The sequence below is a fragment of the Silene latifolia genome, chromosome 2 (assembly GCF_048544455.1).
Source record: "Silene latifolia isolate original U9 population chromosome 2, ASM4854445v1, whole genome shotgun sequence".
Classification (NCBI taxonomy): Eukaryota; Viridiplantae; Streptophyta; class Magnoliopsida; order Caryophyllales; family Caryophyllaceae; genus Silene; species Silene latifolia.
Window position 1 is genome coordinate 29,784,000 of NC_133527.1, and position 21,929 is coordinate 29,805,928.

General features: G+C 35.6%; 1 protein-coding gene across 1 annotated transcript; it reads left to right on the forward strand.

The window, feature by feature from the left end:
- Positions 1-12,718: 12,718 nt before the first annotated feature.
- On the forward strand, positions 12,719-14,533 carry LOC141638328 (uncharacterized). Its single transcript, XM_074447734.1, has 2 exons — positions 12,719-13,554; positions 13,711-14,533. Exons 1-2 carry the CDS (start codon positions 12,719-12,721, stop codon positions 14,531-14,533), a joined length of 1,659 nt encoding a protein of 552 aa, XP_074303835.1.
- Positions 14,534-21,929: the final 7,396 nt, after the last annotated feature.

The window sequence follows — 21,929 nt, forward strand, 5'->3', positions numbered from 1 at the left end:
AATTGGACTAAAGTTATACAAAAATGAACCAAAGTTATACAAAAATGAACCAAAGTTATACAAAAATGGACCAGAGTTATACAAAAATGCACCAGAGTTATACAAAAAATTGAACTAAAGTTATACAAAAAATGAACCAAAGTTATACAAAAATGAACCAAAGTTATACAAAAATGGACCAGAGTTATACAAAAATGCATCAGAGTTATACAAAAATGCACCAGAGTTATACAAAAAATTGGACTAAAGTTATACAAAAATGAACCAAAGTTATACAAAAATGAACCAAAGTTATACAAAAATGGACCAGAGTTATACAAAAATGCACAAGAGTTATACAAAAATGAACCAAAGTTATACAAAAATGAACCAAAGTTATACAAAAATGAACCAAAGTTATACAAAAATGGGAGGAGTTATACAAAAATGCACGAGTTATACAAAAGTTAGTCCATTTTTGTATAACTTTAGTCCATTTTTGTATAACTTTGGTTCATTTTTGTATAACTCTGGTTCATTTTTGTATAACTTTGGTTCATTTTTGTATAACTTTAGTCCATTTTTTGTATAACTTTGGTGCATTTTTGTATAACTCTGGTCGATTTTTGTATAACTTTGGTTCATTTTTTGTATAACTTTGGTTCATTTTTGTATAACTTTGGTTCATTTTTTGTATAACTTTAGTCCAATTTTTTGTATAACTTTAGTCTTTTTTTGTATAACTTTGGTCTATTTTTGTATAACTCTGGTCCATTTTTGTATAACTTTGGTTCATTTTCGTATAACTTTGGTTCATTTTTTGTATAACTTTAGTCCAATTTTTTGTATAACTTTAGTCCAATTTTTGTATAACTTTAGTCTTTTTTTGTATAACTTTGGTCTATTTTTGTATAACTTTGGTTCATTTTTGTATAACTTTAGTCCATTATTGTCTTAGATGAAAAAAAGTATCTCACAAAAAAAAAACAAGATTTAAAACACGAAATCTTAAAAAAAACGTATACCAAAAAGAGATTTAAGAAAATGAATAATAAATGAGAACTAACAAAATAAAAGACAACTAAAATAAAATAAAAGACAAAAAAAATAATGAATGGAAAAAACAACTCAAAACATACAAATTAACACAAAACGATTTGGAAAAAAAAAAAAAAAAAAAAAAAAAAAAAAAAACGCATCAGCGGCGGTGGGGCGGCGGCGGTGGGGTGGCGGCGGCGGGGGTGGTGGGTGGTTAGTTGGTGTCGGGTGGGGTGGTGGTGGGTGGTGGTGAATGAAGATGAGAGGAATGAATGATTTATTTGAGTTTTTTGATTTATTTGGATTTTTTGGGTTTTTTTATTTATTTGGATTTTTGGGTTTTTTTTTTATTTATTTGGGTTTTTTTTTTAGAGTTTGAGAGAAGAGAGAAATGAAATGTGTAAGATGAAAGAGAAATGGATGAGTGGAAAACAAATATATAGTAAATTAGTGATTAATTAGAGTGGATTAGTGAAGGAGGAGAGAGATGGTGAGATTAACTTATAAACACACTTTTTGGGGTTGATCTCATCCCTCCATTTCCCTCCATCCAATGGCTCATAATAGACCTTATGGACTCAATATAAATGTGGACCTTAGTTGATCTCTTCTCTCTCTCTCTCTCTCTCTATATATATATATATATATATATATATATATATATATATATATATATATATTTATTTTGTTAAATTTGTGATGTTGGAGTATAATATATAGTCATGCTGATTTTTTTCGTTAGATTTAATGAATTTGAGTACTAATTCCGGATGATTAATCAATATGCATTGTTCACATTTTATTTGTCTAGCTTAGAAATAGGAGGACGATTATTTGAAATTTTATTAATTTTTTTAATTGTAATTTATTAATGTGTAATTGTATAATATATGGTTTTATATTATTTTGTGTAAATGTGTAATCTTAATTAAATAAGATTAAGAGTGGTGTAATTAATTCTATAGAGATAATGGGGGGCCCCATTAGAAAAAAAAAAAAAAAAAAAAAAAAAAAAAAAAAAATTAGCCAATAGAAATCCTTTAAAAAACCCAACTTTTATACTATGTAGATTAACCTAAAAGTTATCTTTTTTCACAAATTCTCATTATAGACGGACACTATCCGTCTATAAGTAAAGACGGATATCATTTTCCCTCACAAAATACCCATTTCCCATAAAGTGGGAAGCACATGCCAAGTGCCCCACCTTGTCCCCCTACCCATTTTATTAGAGGTATTTACCCGTTTGTTCGTCCCACCCGTCTATACCAAGACTTATTGATCTTTTTTCTTTTAAAAGTTAGGTCTTTAGTTTCATTATACTACCATATTAAATCACAAATTTGTTAATTTATTTTCTTTCAAGAGTTGAGTTTCTTCAAAGAAAGTTTTTCTTTTTCTTCTTTTTCTTCAAAAAAAAAAAAAAAAAAAAAAAAAAAAAACTTATGTAAAATCGAACATTATACATACCCTAGATAACATATCAGAGATGTTTGTTGTTAAGTATATTCTCCTTTGTCAAAACACGAATTTGTTCATTGACAACTTTTCTAATAAAAAAGCAATCATGTGCTATATGGTCGGTGGCCCGTCTTAACAACAACATGAAGTAGATCGATCGAGTAGCGAATTGAAATAATTTTGACTAGCTTGGCGTTGCTCATAGACAACAAAATGAAGGTATGATTTCCTTTTCATATCAATCATCAAATTAATGAGGTTGGTTAGAAAGTTAATTACTCAATAAATAATCAGAGAATCAAGTATCAACGCTTGTTTGGTACGACTTATATTAGGAATATTGTAGCTTGCAGTTAGTAAGCTAGCAGTATAGTTTTTGTGGTGGTTTTTTTTTTTTTTGACAACAATAAACTGATATAATAAAAGAAAAGAAAGTCTACATAGTAGTCAGTTACATATTACCCATTTTCAAATGGGCTGGTACCGAAAACTGCTAAACGATTCGACATCCAATTAACCGAACTAAACTATAAGGCAGAACAAAGTGAAACAGTAAGACGACGTTTCTTGAATGATGGGTAGTAATCATCGAACTGGATCAGGTAGTCATCTACCCTCTTAGTCTTCCGAACTGCAATACTTGTATTGGTGTACCTACAAAAAGAAGATAAACGGGTGACAGAATTCAAAACTCGCTTCTTCAAACTACCAGTGGCACGGGCTGCTTGACCACGAGGAGAGGAACGAATTCCTTTGTGGCATACGTGCTCTTTCGATTGCGTCCTAACTGCGTCAAATTTAAATTGGATTATGGAGACCTTACTAGCATAAGATATGTCACAAGAAAGGCGCGTCTTTTTATCCGTTTGGACGAAGCATTCATCTTGAACCGACGCTTCATCCGCAGAACCAGAATTAGTTTGCAAAGGTGCTTCCTTTGACAGACTAATATCCGGCAAAGGATCAGACATAGGAACTGCTGCTTCCCGTGACTTATCGTCATGGAGAGTTCCCGGCTGGATAGTTTTTGGGGTGAGGGGGCGAACCCTCAAAACTGCCCCAGATCTGGGGTGAAAAAATTCTAAATTCTTCCCGAGTAACAAGTTATTATAGTCTTGAGCCGAAAGATGTAATTTCTTATGAGCTTGCTTTTTGTTAGTAAAAACACATTTGGCTTGTTCCGGAGTAGAGGCTGAGGACGGAGTAGCAGCTTCAAATGCAGACGCCGAGTAGTTTTCAGTCATGGATTCCAAAAAGACTTGGGTAGGTTCTGAGGGAGTATTTGTGGATGATGAGTTAGTGTTTGCGGATGGAGTAGGGTCAGAGCGCTCATCACCCTGATCTGGCATAGATGGTTCACGAATAAAGTCCATCACCTCTGAGCTTGTACCAGTCTCTGCCAACTTCCCCACCATGGCATCTTCTTGATATTGGGGTGAAGAAACAACTTCTTGACTTTGAAGAGAAGAAATAAACAGTTTCCCAACTCGAACATCTGTTGCATCTAAGGTGTCCATGACAACACGCTTACCATTTGTGTTAATTGTTAGAGCCTGCCTAACATCGTCCAGTTCGTGGAGAATATCTGTATTATGAGGCTCGATCAAACGTGCCTCCTCCAAAGTAGTACATGCCTCAGAAAACCTATTCAATTTTTTAAGCGATATAGCCTTACGAAAAAAAGCTTTAGCATTGCGAGGAAAGAAATTTAAAACCATAGAGCAGTATGTCAAAGCGACCTCAGAAGCTTGAAGCTTATTTGCACATGCAGCTAAATTTAAATACAAAGAAACACAAAGCGATAAAGTTGAGTTTAAATCAAGCACGCTTTTGTCTTTGAGAGACGAACTCAGTAAACGACATGCCTTATCGTAACAATCACCCGCCTGATCAAACAAATGTTGTCGAAAAAGGTTATTACCAAAGTCTTTAAGGGCTTGAATTTGAGAAAAAGGTGAAAAATCTAGCTGGGTAAGAACCTTGAGAAACTCAACTTCCTCATCTGACAACTTCTCAGAACCATAAGTAAGAACGAAGAATTCAAGAAAATCGGTACCAGAAGTGGACGAAAATTTTGGAAAAGACGCCATAGCTTAACAACGAAGATATACGAAAAAGACCAAACCAGAAAGCTTAAGTGAAAGGAAGGCAAAGGAGATTCGAAAAACAAGAACGAGGAAAGACTACTACGACCATCCATCCACACAATACCAAACCAACCACACCACCTCCGCCAAACACTCGACCAAAGTGAAACACAAAGAACAGACACCACCTCAAACAGTAGACAGCAGCCCCAACAACCTCTAAAAAAAGGTTTACTGTATTCCAGAAAAGAAAATGGCAACAGCCATACCCACTCCAAAGGCGGCAATCGCAAACCAAGAACCAACCAAGAAAGGTATATTTAGAGCAAAAGAATATGATAAGATGGTGCGTCAAATTAAGTCAAACGGAACCCTTGAAATGAACATGAAACAATCAAAGGTTACAAATAACCCTTCAACTAAAATCAGATAAAAAAACAAAGGGACAACCCGACATAGGTAAATCAGATAACCCTTCAATTAGGGAGAGTAGAAAATCCAAGCGATAAACTGCAATAAATGAGACCGCGACGGATAAACGTGAAAAAAAATTGCAGAGAAACTTAAGGCGCCTCATGAAATAGTAAACCAATCACAATTGAGACTTTGAAAACAGTCCACCATCCAAACCCAGAAATCTTTATTTGTGCCAAGGGTTTGATTTTATGTGGGATTCTAATTATAGCAGAAATAGGAGAAATTGATGGATATAGTTGGGATTTATGCTGATCTGGATAAGAAAAAAGGTTGGAGCAAGGTGGGTCGAAAACGGAGCAAGGACGGAAACAAACCTTGGTCAAGCGGTTGGAGACTGCCGGAGATTAGCCGAAGGACAACCACATCTCCGGCGGCGCCAGAGGGGCGTGTGTTAGGTCAAGGAGGATGGCGGTGTACAAAATGGATCATCTTCATTTCTTTCTCTCCATTTCTTCTCCATTTCCTCTCTTAAACTCATTTAATAATATTTTTCCCACCAAACCTCATTATCCCTTTATTTTTACCCATTAATTTTGAGCCGTTCGATGATGCCAGAATACGATCTGGACCACCGAAAGAAAATGGCCTCTCCATTTCTTTTTAGGAAATGGAGAGAAACCCTCCTCGGCGGTGTAGTAGATCAAAGATTACCTAAAAGGGGAGGAAAAGGAAGAGAGAGGGAAGACCGTTTTCTCTCACTAGGAAGGCGGTAATCAATACTATATATTAAATCCAGAAACCAAGGGACTTCAATGTAATTAAAAAAAGTTATACAAATTAATTATATTATATAGTTTTAAATCAATATCACCGTGTGATGGACCCGATTAAGGGATCTCAATGCAAATATTATATAGTTTGGGTTAAAATTAAATTATAGAAGCTCGGAAATTTCCTAAACATTTGTAAGAGACTAAAACATGGTCAATTTCCTTAAACTAAAATAATTAATATAGATGGTCAATTTTCTTAAAATAAAATAATTAATTAAGATGGTCAATTTCAAAGAGACTAAAAGAAAGAAGATGTTTGGTAATTTTCCTAAATATTTATAGAAGACTAGAAGATGGTCAATTTCCTTAAAATAAAATAATTAATTAGTATAAACATGCACACTTATGGTATTAATTATTATCATCATAAAATTATGTATTAAATTTAAAATCTATGCAATTTTATTGAACTTTATAATTTATTAGATGTATAGAGATGTTAATTATTTAACATACAAAAATATAATAAGTAGGTTATAAGTAATTCAAGTTAGATTCCATAATATATAATATTGTATAATTCTTTCGATTTGATTTAATGCATATATGTAATATATTTATATAAATATATAATTCTCTTAAAATTGCATGCCTAAGTAGTAAAAGTAATTTCGTCAGTAAAGAAAAGAATTGTAGTAACATTAGATATAATTATAAGATAGTAATCACTCATTTGAATAATAAAAGTAACAATATTATCAGCGAGATTAGTGAAAGTGGTGGTAACAACAACGGGAGTAGTGAAATAATCAATATTAATGCGGTAATAGTGAAAGTAACAATAACTACGGTTACGGCGGGAGTAGTGAAAGTAACAATGATTACGGACAAGTAGTGAAATGTTATTACTATTGTTTCATTAATAAGAGTAAAATATTAATAGCGGAAGTAGTGAATTTGTCTCAAAATTTATTTCATCGTAATTTTAGGATATGTCATAGAAAAATATATTAATGATAAATTTATGGGTTATGCAACTTTAAGTAATTTTATTTAATGAAAAAAAAATTAATGGTAAGTAAAGGTAAGGCCCGGGCGAAGCGGGCACCAATACTAGTAAAAGTAAAATTTAGATTACTATCGTGGTTGTTTTTATTGACAAAATCTATATAGTATAAAAGCCAAGTATTTTCTTGGCTTTTAATTGATTATTGAGTTTTTTTTTTTTTTTCTTAAATGGGGTTGAAATCCAAAATATTTACAAAGTGAAATTTCTTTTCAAAGTATTTACAAGGAATGGGTCCACGTCATCACAACATACAAAATTTAATTTTTTTTTAATAAACTTAACCTCTCGTTGTGTGAGACAGCGAGTAGATGTTATTGCCTTTGATACCATACATGCTCATTGGTTGTCTTCGTTCTCCTTACTCCGACCACCAAAACACGAACTACCACCACCATTCTCTTCATCTCACTTCCCTTATAAAATATACCCCTTTGTTTGAGTGATTAGCTTAGTAGTTTTCAAAGTAAATAGCCCGAAAAATCACCGCTCACAAAATTGTTTTTGCGTTTTCGGTTTCGCGACTGGCTGGGTTTGTCTCGTTAATAACTCATCTTCTCCTTTTTTTCATATCAATTGTGTTTGTTTTCTGAACTCTAGTGGATATCAAAGACATCGTAAAATGAATCAGAGTTGTCAATCGTGCACCGGAAGTGCTTCTGACTTTTGAGTTCATCTATAATCATTAACAAAGGGAGTACATACAGCCCCTTTGTTTCGAGAAGGGCATAAGAATGATTGAGCTTGCTACTACCATCATCATAACTTATTATGATTATTGATGATTAACAAGACCACATAAAATAATACCTCAAATGTACAAAAGTTAGCCATCTTACATTATGTGCGACACTTATTAGCGAAACCGAAAACGTAAAATTAGTTTTGTGAGCGGCAACTTTGCAGACTATTTACTTTGCAATCTACGAGGTTAATCACTCAAATAAATGGGTATATTTGGTAATGGAAATGGGAGGAATAGAATGGTTGTCGTAGTTCGTGTTTTGGTTGTCGGAGTAAAGAGAACGAAGACAACCAATGAAGCATGTTGGGGAGCTAACGCAATGACATCTTCTCGCTGTCTCACACAGCGAGAGGTTAAGTTTTATTTTAAAAAATAAAATTCCGTACCTTGCGATGACGTGGACCCATTCCTTGTAAATACTTTGAAAAGAGCCCCATTTTTGTAAATATTTCGGATTTAAACCCCATTTAAGAAAAAAATTCTGAGTTTTTATATGTGGGTCCCTCCATGGTTTCTATTCTATTTAATTACTCTCCCCTCAACTCAATTCCTATTCTTATCTCATATTCTTATTTTAATTACTTATGTCAAAATATAAGTTAAAATGTCACAATTTACATAAAATGTTGCAATTTACATACATTCAACGGGTCTAACATATCAAATATCTTTAATATAATTCTAATGAAATACGGTTATTTATTATCTGATATTCAAATTTAATATTTATCAAATATTCGAATCTCCAAATATAGACTATTTATATTGCCATGGTGTTGAACACTTAATCACGGTCAATAATATGTTCATGTATTTAATGATAACGCATGCTATTACGACCCGTGCATTTTTTGCACGGGCACGGGTTTAAAATTAGTGTCCCAAGTATTTTCTTATGAGTGTTACACTCCAACGATAAAGGCTGATATAATGATAGATAAATCATCTCAAGTCATAACCTTGCTTATAGATATACGGGGTTACTCATTGTAGGATAATTGGCTTTAACATACTCAAAACTTGTAGTTATACCTTCATAATGTAGAATAATTTTTTTTTTGACAATAATGAAATAAAGTTTTACATTCCAATAGTGTAAGATAATTAATTGTCTTATTGATCTTATTATAAATTGCTTTTGTTTCCTTTTTCCCCTAACATTGACAATGTCGAATCGAAGTTAACTGCTAAACAATTCAATTCATTTTAACTTTATTCATATACTTATCGACAAAAACACATTCTAATGCATCTTTCAAGTCAGTCTTATACGTTTGTTTTCAAAAAATTTCATAATTAAAAAATTACTTAAAAGTTAAAATATAATATTTGGAAGGAATATTGCACGTGACTAAGTACTAATGATTAGATAATTACATAATGATGGTTTAGTCCTAATGATGATACACAAATTCTCATTGAAGACATGACATATCCGTCACAAGCTGAAGACGGATACCATTTTATCTCACAAAGTACCCACTTTTTCTCTCTCTGCAACACTATTCACGTGGTCCCCTTTCTCCACTAACCCATTTTGTTACCATTTTATCTCACAAAATATCCGTCACAAATGGTAACCCGTCACAAGGGAGACCAATTGATGATAATAAGGATACCTCTACACAGCTAGTCTTAATATTAAAACGGATCATATATCTTTTCACATGGTTATACTTCCATATAAACATATTTAACCCATTTTAAATTTAAAACCGATATACTCAAAATTTGCATACAACAAAGGGGTCGAGGAGCTGGCATAAGACAAGTGACTGAACTTGAACAGTGAAGGCTCAGGTATTGGTTGTTGGGGTACAGCCTGGAACACTTATGGGGTATATTCCTGTTTCTATGACCCCCTAAATTTCCGAGCACAATTTCTCTCCATTTCTTTCAAGTTCTTATTAATGGTCCGGATCACATCTTGACAACATCTAACGGTTCTCAATTTACGCATAAAAGTAAAGGAAAAATGAGAGTTGAAGGGTTAATTATTAATAAAATAGATTGTGAGAGGAAATGGAGAGAAAGGAAATGGAAATGATCCAAATCCTAAATTTCCCATGTCATACTATACCAACCATATATGCACCAAAACATGCAGTCTACATTGTATACATGTGTATGATTAGGTCTGCTCGTATTACACATTTGTGTGCATGGTCTGATTATAATCCTTTACTTAGAGATATGTGAGTGATGAAGTAATATATCGACGTAATTCATGATCTAACAAAAGAATGGTAAAATACTCGTAATTAATTTTACAATTGAAAAGCCATCGATGAAACAAAAATCAACTTTGTATCACTAAATATAAATTTAGAAATGACGGTTATGTTTTAACGTTTTCGTTGTGTCGGTTTTTAAACTCATAATTAATCACTTAATAGAAATATTAGCTAGATTTATTATAAGTCGGAGTCCTCAGAGAGTGGCAACAACAAAGTTTGGTATTGTACAGTGTACACGGCCAAACAACAATTGTTGGTCAAGTATGTGAAGATGTAACAAATGCATGATGACATCATGGACTTTTGTAGAAAGTTGCATGATGAAATGTTCGGTGTTTCATCATTCATGGCGCAATAAATTGGAATACAGATTAATTGTAGTTTCAGAAGAGATACCGTTAAAATGTGGTCCATGAGTCCATCAAATTGTTATCTAATTATCATACTGCCTTGCTTTTAAAGCACAATAGTGATTCAGAATTTCAGATCAATAGGGGTGGTAAAATAAATCTAGCCAAAATAACCAAACCAAAATATCGAAATTTCGTGTGTTTTTAGGTTCGATTAACTGAGTTGTTCCGACAAAAAAGTTCGATGAATTAGACCGTTATTTTTTACATGTAGGTTCGATTCCGGTTCGCAATATTCAAGAAAAAAAAAGCTACTTAAACCAAACAAATGTACTAAAAACTAAGGAAAAAACAAAAAAAAGTTCTCTAGTTTAATTTTCATGGTGCATCCAACCTCGAAAACTCTTAGATTGATTAATATAAAAGTTATCTAATTAAGTTTATTGTTGGGTATAATAAATAATAAAAATTAAATTAAATTGCAAGATAAATAAATGAAAATTGGAAAATAGTATATATAGAACGATAATATAAATAGTTAGTTGTTAACCAAACCGTTTATAACTGTTTTAAGTAGTTAACCAAACCGTATAAAACTTTTGAAACAATTTGGTTTAGGAGGTTTAGCCAAATGGCTTCTGTACCGACATAAATTAGCAATTTTAAGAACGGGACTGTTTTTTAACAGACCTAGTCCCAAGCAGTTAAGCTTCCTGGAATCCTATCAATTCGAGTATTGTATATAGGAAGGTTGGGGCATGAGTAGAGATGGAAATGAGCACGCGTGCAATTGGGCTAGCACGACACCTGATTGCCATGACCCAACATGCCATGGGTCGTGCATGGGTCCAAGTTCGAGAAAGACAATTGTGTCAACCACCTAGGCATGCACACGCTTACGCAAGTCCAAAATTTAAAGAAATAAGGCTGAAATGGAGGAATTGCTTCGACACATTCAAGCATGGCATAACACATCATACCATGGATCATGGCCTCATGGGTCGTGCCTGGACTACCTTTTTCATTTCACTAGCACGACACGAAGTCCACCTCCCGTGCCTAGGTCATGCTATTATCTCATCAAGGCAATGTGGGCCAGCCTGAAGCACTGGCCTGGTATACGTGATTTGCAAGATATAACGTAAATCGAGGGTTTATCCAGTGCGGATTAAAGAAAGCGGCGGTGGATCCCTTATTACTAAAAAAATAAAAATAAAATAGATGGATATTGAAGTGTCAACATATAACGTTAATGAGGCTTCATACATATTACTCCTAGTTAAACCTTGATCATGCATTCATACTCGAATATTGTTAAACTAATTGGGCTATTCCGCTCTCTATTTTGTACTACCAATATTGGCTCTTACACACGGAGTAACCCATATTCCGTTTGGATCCTGCTATATGTCGTCGACATTTTACTAATTATCGTCGACAATTAATGTAAATTTCCAAGTTTGCCCTCCATAACATAACTCCATATCCGTCTCACCAAAATGCAATTTCCGTCTCACTAAAACACAAATGCAATTTCCGTCTCACTAAAACACAAGTCACCGTCTCACTAAAATATTTCAAACAAAAAAAAAGACGGGTTTTGTAATTAACAACATGAACGGGAACGATTTTAACAACGATTCCAACAATGAAGCTAGTAACGAGGTGAGTTTACGATTTAGTTTTGTTAAAAAATTATGTTTTATAATCGATTGAATCCCGAATTAGGATAGATGTCTTGATTATAGACGGAATTATGATAGAATTCGTGACGGATTTTGTTGAAAATGCAATCGGAAAAAAAAAAAAAAGACGAATTGGGCCTGGACGAAGAGAATTTTCGTCCAGACCTGGTGTTGGACGAAAAATTATTTCGTCCAGTATGGGCCTTGGACGAAAGAATTTTTCGTCCAGGCCTGATTTTGGACGAAAAATCCTTTCGTCCAGGCCCAATTCGTCTTTTTTTTTTCTTTTTTTTTTCCGTCTTATATATATATTTTTTTCCGACTCGTTTTGTATAAAACAGTTAAAATAATTAATTCCCGTCATTGTATTATTTTTTTTTATTTTTTATTTTTTCCGACTCGTTTTCTATAAAACAATTCAAATAATTAATTACCGTCTTTATATTATTATTTTTTTATTATTTTTTCCGACTCATTTTGTATAAAACAATTAAAATAATTAATTACCGTCTTTGTATTATAAAGAAGCATTATTTTTTTATTTTTTCCGACTCGTTTCGTAGAAAATAATTAATTATTAACTAATTTATCGAAATGCGTGCGCAAGTGAATAACGATGGAGACGGTATTGATTACTCAGATCATTTTACGACTACCATGTTCTTTGCATCAAGTATGGAAGCGTTTAATTGGGCATATGAGATCGGACTCCGACTCGGGTTTGGTATAAAAAGGGCAAGCAACAAGAGAGTTGGTCGTAACACGAATTTGAGACAAGATTATTTTGTTTATCGGATGGGTAGAAAAGGTCTCGTAAATAAGGATGTCGATTCTTTAATGAGGGGTAACACGGCTACACGTGGTGCAAATGCAAATTTCAATGAAAGTTGTTGAATTACAAGAGAATAAGTGGAAGCTTGTCATGAGATCCGGGTTTCATAATCATGCTTTAACGTTGTATTGTGACGGCGACAGATACTTTGCAAAGTTTGATGAAGAGGAGTTGGCTTATATCGATGCCCAAGTTAGAGCTCACGTTAGACGGGCAATTATTAGTGCGGGTTTGCATCAGCGGAATCCGGAAAAGTCAAGACCTAATCGGCGACAAATCTACAATCGTTCTCAGAAAGTAAGGGCCGAGGAAAGAGATGGGAGAAATCTGGCACAACAGATGCTAGCACTTGTGGTTCAGCATAAGTACGTTCATTATTGGGTCACTGATCAGGAGACCGATGAGCTAACCCACGTGTTCATGGCTCATCCAGAAGCCGTTAAGATGTTTCGATCATACTATTATGTGGTACTGATCGATTCCACGTACAAGACAAATTTGTACCATCTTCCGCTTGTTGAGATGGTTGGAGTCACACCCGTCGGGAAGAGCTTTGTCATCGCGTATGCTCTTGTGAAGCATGAGTCCGAGGATGGATATCTGTGGGTCTTACGGAAACTGAAGGCCCTTCTCAATGATGTCGTTCAACCTAATGCTATTGTTACTGATTGCGAGGCAGGTTTGTTGAACGCGATTCCCATTGTTTTTCCGGATTCGTCTCACTTGCTATGTCTTTGGCATATATATTCTAACGTGGAGAAGAAAGCACTTGATATCACGGGTCGGGATAGTTGGGCTAAGCACATAACTTGTTACTTGTTTGAAGCGGTTGTCGAGGCGGAGACCGAAGATAAGTTTAATGTGGCGTGGGACAATTTGGCAAGGCAATGGGCGGGAGTGGCGGCTTATATTGAGAGGCAATGGTTCCCGCACTTGGAAAAATGGGCCAAGTATAGAACGAACAAGATAACTCATTTTGAGAATACTTCTACATCTCGGGTTGAGTCGGCTCATGCGAATTTGAAGAGATGGTTGAATAGCGCGAAACTGGCCAGTGATAGCATCTGGATTCGGTTTCATTCTTTGATGGAAACGCAACATGTTGAGATCCGACACTCTTTGGAGTTATCTAGATCGAGGCGGTTGACGGGGATTCAGCGATTATTTTCCAGACTTTCTTATAAAATATCAAAGAATGCCATCAGTGAATTGCGTGAAGAATTCGAAAGAGGTGCCAAGATGACGGAAGATGCCTTGATTATCGATTGCGGTTGTGTAAAGGTTACTACACTTGGTTTGTTATGTGCTTGTTCACTTCATCGCATTGCTAGAAACGGATCTCGGGTCCCTGTTGATGTGTTACATGCATTTTGGAGGAAGATGGAGTACGATGGTTCGGAGGCAATGCCGGCTTGTGACGATGATCGATTGGAGGAGTTATTCGATAAAATTCGGAATGCAGATCTGAGTATGAGATCATCCATGTTCGATGTCCTTTACTCTCAGATACATCCAGAAGAGGAGGATGTTAACGAGCCTCGGGTGAACGAGAACCCTAGAAGACGTCCGAGTAGGGGAACTCGTAGAGAGTCGTCCGCCGTTGAGCATGCACGGGTTCGGGTTCGAGTAGGCAGTGCAACGCCCCAAAGAAACACGTCTTCCCAACGAACTCCGTCTAGTACCCCCCGTTCCACTCTGACGGTTCATGTTACTCCGTCTACTGCTCCCCGTTCCACTCCAACGGTTCGTTTTACTCTGTCTAGTACCCCCCGATCCACTCAAACGGGCCCCGGTACACCGCCTACCACTGCTACCACGGGTACGGGGAGTTTCAGCACATCGTATTGCGCCCTCTTGAGGTAGACTACACCATTGGTCATTCGAGGTACTTTCCTTATCTTGACTTTTTGCCTTCCTGGTTTCACGAGCATCTAGAAGTGTGGTATAATCCTTCCAGAGACGGTCATTGTGGTTTTCGAGTTCTCTCACATGCTGTTCGGGGTGACCAATCTCATTTCACGATGGCTAGAATAGATTTACTTAGGGAAATCCGTATTCCCCTTTACCGTGATCATATTTATGGCCCAGTGAGATTTGATGCGGAGGTAGCTAGAATTACATTTATGGATCAGATACCGTGTGACTCGGGTCATTGGATGGACAGTTTCGATCTATATGGTTATGCTACGATGTACAATTGGGTGATATGTTGTATTTCTTCATTTGACGATCAAGAAGGTCACCGACATTGGAATGGTAGTTATACTTATTTGCCTTTACGAGCCCCCACCGGAGTACGTACCCCATATGGTGTCTTATGGGTATTACATGCGGGAAACCACTATTTGAGACTCCGGGTACGCCCCTTGTCACCTATGCCTCCACTAGCACCTTGTTGGGTACATGATGAAAGCGTAGCTCATTATAGTGGCATGTATCGTCATCAGCTATCTTTATGGCGCAGTTTCGCGAGTTGATCTTAGCTTTTATTTGTCCGATTATTGTACCTTATATTTTATATATCCGAATATTGTACCTTATATTTTATTTATCCGATTATTGTAGTTTATTATCCTCTGCATCCGATTAAATGACTTAAAACATAATTTAATTAAAACATTCCTTAAAACACAATTTGACATATTTTAATTAAAACATTCCTTAATTTGAAATACAACGACATTACATAAACCACTTAAAACATAATTAAAACATAAACCACTTAAAACATAATTAAAACATACCATACCCCAAACCCTAAACCCCAAACCCAAACCCTAAACCCTAAACCCTAAACCCCAAACTCTAAACCCCAAATCCCAAACCCCAAACCCTAAACCCTAAACCCTAAACCCTAAACCCCAAACCTCAAACCCATACCATAAACGATTACTATTTAAAACATAACATAATTAAATAACTATCGAACTTAATTATCTTCCGATGATGAAGATGACGATTCCTTATCTTCTTCATGATCTTGAACCTCAATTTCTTCAGGTTGGGTAAACATATATTGAGTCAACAAATCATTGATGTAGAGATAAAGATTTCCTTGGTTGAGCACTCTACCGGCACATAAGTCTGATAGTCTTGGGTAATCGATCACGGTGAGGACGCGCTCAAAATATGTAAAGATATCACTTCTTAACCTGCGAAACTCCTACATCTTCTCGTTTAGTGCTTCATCAGAAACAACCTCATCTCTAACTGCTGGAGTTAGAACATGATCCGGGTTTCCGGTTAAAATTATACAAAGGCTACCAATTGGAGGCTCTTCAAGCATGTGTCATACAGTGGCACTGGGAACCACTGATTCAAGACGCTCAATTAGAACTGGTAAATTTTGAACAATTAGATCGATTCTGCCTTGATAACCTCTGATTTTTTGAGTATTTGTGAGAACCATTTTAGTATTGTAGTGAGTGAATAGGATTGTATGTTGTGATTGAAATTGACATAGAATGACCTATTTATAAGCTATTAACTATAACGGTAACATTTGAATTATAATGGCTATTTTGAATTATAACGGTAACATTTGAATTATAACGGCTATTTTTAATTATTACGGTAACATTTGAATTATAACGGTTATTTTGAATTGTAACGGTAACATTTAAATTGTAACGGTAACTTTTAAATTCTAACGGTTATTTTGAATTGTAACGGCTATTTTTGAATTATAACGGTTATTTTGAATTATACAGGTAACATTTGAATTGTAACGGTTATTTTTCCCTATATAAACATCTACATATTCTTGTATTTTTGCACTCATCTTCAACTTCTTCTATTTTCCAATCATCTTCATCTTCTTCCATTTTCTTTTTCAACTCTCTACTTATGTCAACATCATCCTCAATGTGGGGAAACCACCCAATTGAAGGCCTTGATTTTAAGAATCAAATTTGCAATCGTTGTCACAAAAACGCTATCATCAAGATTTCCGGGTCAGTTACTAATCCGAAAAAAGCGTATTTTAATTGTGTACCTTGCGATCATTTTGTGTCGTGGTTGACTGAAGATCATTTGACAATAACCAAAAAGTTGAAGATAGCATGTGAAGATGAAGGTGATGATGCATCAAGTAGAAATGTCATGAAAGAGCAAGTGATAGGTATAAAAAAGGAGATTTCGGAAATGTCAAGGATGATGAAGTTTTATTTCAAGTGTATCTTGTATTTGTTTGTTTTCATTATGTTGGCCATTGCCATGAAGTAGTGAGTATTTTCAGAAATGTATGAATTTGCATCAGTTGCTATGTATTCAAGAAATTTCAGAATTTAAAACCGTCATGTTTTTTGAATTAAACAAGGTTCAAATAGTCAACTAACAAAATCATTCAACATAAAAAATGTTTACAAAAACGTACAACATAAATAAAAACAAACACAAACTAGTCTCCCGACTACTGATCATCCTCTTCCTCGCTATCAGTGTACACACCATCTGATCTACGCTGAACACGATCACCGGGTGTTTGACGAGGTCCTCTATGACATATAATCTCCCTAGCCCTCTCAACCAATGGGTCGATGTTCTTCATCATCTTGCGGAAGAAGGAAAGCTGTTTCTTGTCATCGGTAATCCTTCCGGCCTCGGCAAACTGAAACACTAAAGCACGTGCAGTCTGCAAATTGACAAAATAACTAAAACATTATAAACATTATCGACGAACAGTAAGAAAGTTAAACAATTATTACAACAACTGTAAGTAAAATTATTACCTCAGCAGGAACATCAAAATCGTCCTGTGCAGTGGGGGCATCATGGTGGTCGGGATCAATGATCAACGGGTGAGAATTCCCATTATACCAAGCCTCATAATTTGGCGTCGTCTCACCCGGGAAACTAACTGGTCTCGATCTACGAGAAAGGTGAACCACGTGATCCTGCCAGCAATCCCAAAGATGATCAGCCACCGCAGCCCCAACACTAACCTCGTACCCTATTCTCGAAGCAGGACGATGCGCTACCAATCTCATAATGGGATTGGGTATTATCTGCACATACCCAAACTGTCGTAAACACCGATCAGGCTGGTACGGCTCGACTATGTCCATGAAACGAACACAACCGGCAAACAGAGTACGAGGATGATACTCCTCCTGACGCGGCCCGTACGGATCCCACCTAATGGAAGCATAAGTAAGCCCATCTAACAACCTCCGATACTCCAACAATTTCTCCGCATTTTGAGCGAATGGACCAACGGATCTCCAAGAACACGACCGAGGCTGAGTAGGGTCAATTACCGAAGGTGGACGGGGTTTGAACATAGGAAAATACTCATAGATCCACGATTGCAACAAAGTCAAGCAACCACCAATAGTCTTCACACCAGCACGTGAAGCCACACCCAACTGTCGGTACATGAAGGCTAGTACACCGACTCCCCAAGCGTAGTGGTGTACACAATCAGTATCATATACTAAAGGAAACAACTGAGGACGTAACCTATCACCTGATTTGTTGACAAAAAGTGTCGACCCCAACACCGCAGCCAAAAACCCCTGAGCAAAAACAACATCACAACTAGCTGCCGCCATGTCACAAACTGCATCTACCAATATACCCCCACTCTTGTAAATATGGGCCTTCTTACTAGGGTTTAACGGCAACCTCAACTCGTTTGATGAAATCCCAAAGAAGCCACAAACAAATATAAGGGGATCCGCCAACTTCCCGTCATTACTCTCCACCTTACAACAGTTACCATCAACCCGAACACCTAAGATCTGCGCAACATCGTGAAGGAGTATGGACATCTCCCCAAAAGGCATGTGAAAATTGTTGGTGTCGGGTTGCCATCTCTCAACGAAAGCAGAAATAAGGGGCATGTTAAAATGCTCGGCCATGGAATCTAATAGGTGAGAAAGACCACTACCGTCATAAATAGTCTGAACGGCCGAATGTAATTTCCAACAACTCAACAACCTCGTCTTACCAAACCGGTGGTAACCCGTCAAAACTGGTCGACCGACCTCATTAGGAGTCGACCATAAGGTGTTGGCAATGTGGCCCCCAAAGCTAGGAATCACGTGGGGAAACATCGGACCACCCGGAACACGATCGGAAATCAACCAAGAGACATCCTTACCCGACTTGTTCTTCTTCGGAGCCACGACACTACTATAACTACCATCCGACATCCGATGAAAACACCCCTCCTCATCCCGTCTACGGGGCACCCTACGCACTCGCTCATCACCCGCCTCCTCCTCACCTATCACATCACCAGACCGAACCACCTCCTCCAACTGCTCCGCAGTCCACGACTGGGTACTACCATCTCCAACCTCAGACTCAAACTGGAGCCCCTTTCGAGCTCGAACGTGACGGTCTTTTCCTCCACCGGCCATCTATTCAAAAAATAATAAAAACGCATTGATTACTTAAATTAATAAAACAAATAATTTATAAATATAAGTTTAAGTAAATTAAAAAAATTATAATAAAACAAAACATCCCCGAACGGGGTTTATTAGTAATAATTAATTAATATTTTACGAAAACAAAACGAGACGGAAAAAAATTAAATAATTTAAAAAATAAAATAAATAAATTTACAACGAGTTCGCCACGGACGAGAATTATTATTAATAATTTATTAGTTTTCAACGCTAACAAAACAAGACGGAAAAATAAGTTTTTTAAAATTTTAAAAATAAAATAAATAATTTTACAACGAGTTCGCCACGGAGGTTTATTATTAATAATTTATTAGTTTCTAACGATAACAAAACAAGACGGAAAAATAAGTTTTTTTTAAAAAAAAAAAATACAAACGAGAAATTCAAAAAAAATAAGAAAAAAAAAACCAGAAAATGGGCTTGGACGAAGAACATTTTCGTCCAGGTCCAGGCCCAGACGAAAATGTTTTTTCGTCCAATACCCATAATGGACGAAGAACATTTTCGTCTGGGTCTGGACGAAAATGTTCTTCGTCCCATCCCAGGTTTGTCGTTTTTTTTTTCTTTTTTTTTTTTTTTTGAATTTAGTGATTGTTTTTTTTTTTTGCAAAACACAGCTTAATCCGATTCAAATCAAGGCATCTATCCTAATTCCGTCTACAATAAAGGCATATATGCTAATTCCGTCACAAATCTACAAACTAAGAAAATACTAAAAAAAATTATTAATAACAATCACATACCTTGTTGAATGTTTGAATTAGATGACGGAAATGATGCGGTCGAAACGGTTTTTTGTTGTTATGTGAGTCGTTTTTTTTTTTCAAAATTTGGAAGTGTGAAAGGTAGTTTTTGAATAATATGGAAAATATAAGGGGGAGTGTGAGGGAGGGGCAATTTTGGAAGTTCATTAAAATTATCGACGATATTTAGTAAATTGTCGACGATCTTTAGCAGGCAGGATTCCGTTTATCACATGCTCAAAATTTACAATAGTGGATACTGTGATAGTCAGGAAGACATGAGCCTTTTTTCTTTAGACACGGAGTAGCCCATACTCCGTTTATCACATGAACCTTTTTTTCTTAGATAAGTCTCACCATCATTCACCATTTTTATACCTGCCTGCTAAAGATCGTCGACACATTACTAATTATCGTCGACAATTTGTAATGACTTTCCTAATCTACCGCTTCAATTCCGTTAGCAAATTCAAGAAATCGACGACAAGTAATCTAAACTAGTTTAATTTGTAATTAGTTAGTAGATTTAGGTAGTTTAGAATAGAATCGTTATTATTAGAACGGATTAGCGATTATCGATTACCGCACCAAAAAATAATCTAAGTCAGAAAATGATTTTTTTTCGAAAAAAAATAAAAATAAAAATTGGACGAAAAACATTTTCGTCCAGACCAAGGTCCGGACAAAGAAATTTTCCGTCCAGACAAAAATATTTTTCGTCCAGACCCAGGTCCAGACGGAAAATATTTCCGTCCAGACAAAAAATATTTTCGTCCGGGAAAAAAAATTTGGAAAAAAAAAAAAAAAAATTCCGGACGAAAATATTTTTCGTCTGGACGAAAAATATTCTGGGATATTCTACGGTGTACCCTCGAGTTTTTAGGTTTTCTATGTTGTACCCCTACATTTTTGAAATTCTATGGTATACCCTAAACTCTATACAGTAGTTTATACCATGACCTTATTTATCGTCTTTGCTAACTTAGTTTCTTAATTGACCTATTAAATCATCTATTTAATATTCCAATTACTCGATAACATACTCATTTACTTATTTTTTCGCCGAATTATCCATTAACCCACCAAATAGTTTACGAATCTAACTAAAAGTTCATCAAATATCCATTATCATGTCATGAATCATAACAGATGTTTTTAATAGTAGTTTGTGCTTATTAAAAGTGATTTGTGATGTTTCTCATATAGGATGGTGATACAATGAGGTTGTTTGATAGTGATACAGCCAAAGTACGATTATTTGATAGTGATAAAGTTAATAGAAAGTTAAACGAGGTCATGAGGGAGAAATAAGTAAGAAGTTTAGGGGTATAATGTAGAATATAAAAAAAAGGAGGGGTACAACATAGAAACTCGAAAAACTCAAGGGTACACCGTAGAATATCCCAAATATTTTTTTCTGGACCATGGTCTGGACGAAAAATTTCTTTGTCCGGACGTTGGTCTGGACGAAAAATTTCTTCATCCAGGCCCTTTTTCAACAATTTTTTTTTTTTAAAAAAAAATTTATTAATTTCCGTCTTAAATTAGTTTTGGGTGCGGGGATCGATAATCGCTAATCCGTTCGTCAAATCGTAAACTTGAAACGGAAACATATCTCTTGAACATCGTTACTAGCATCATCGTTGTTACCGTCATTAGTCGATATGTTTAAAACTGTTTTAATCGAAAAGTTCGTAAATTAAATTACGATTTTTTTTCCAAAAAACCATCTTTTTTGTTTTAGAAAGATTAGAGAGAGACAAATGGGGTTAATGGGGGGCAATATTGGAAAGATGTGTTAATTGTCGACGATAATTAGCAAAAGTGTCGACGATCTTTAGCACGATATAGGATATCATAAATACAATTAGTCATAATAAACTATGGGAAACACTTTCAAATTAACCAATTATTTTCCTCTAAGGTTCTAACCAGTAGTCATTTCTAGCTTCTTGAGCTACCATATGTGCCTAAGACGATTTTGCAAAAACAACGTTAAAACGGTTCTTATCAACTTGTATACAACAACGTATATTATTGGCATGGTTGGTATATAGATTAGTAATCTTCATCCATCCGACACATTCGAAAACCTACACC

Excerpts from the sequence above, each read along its gene's own strand:
- LOC141638328 (XM_074447734.1), top strand. The coding sequence starts at position 12,719 with ATGAAAGTTGTTGAATTACAAGAGAATAAGTGGAAGCTTGTCATGAGA. Across the intron at positions 13,555-13,710 it reads GCGTGGGACAATTTGGCAAG|CGCGAAACTGGCCAGTGATA; the intron begins GCAATGGGCGGG and ends ATGGTTGAATAG.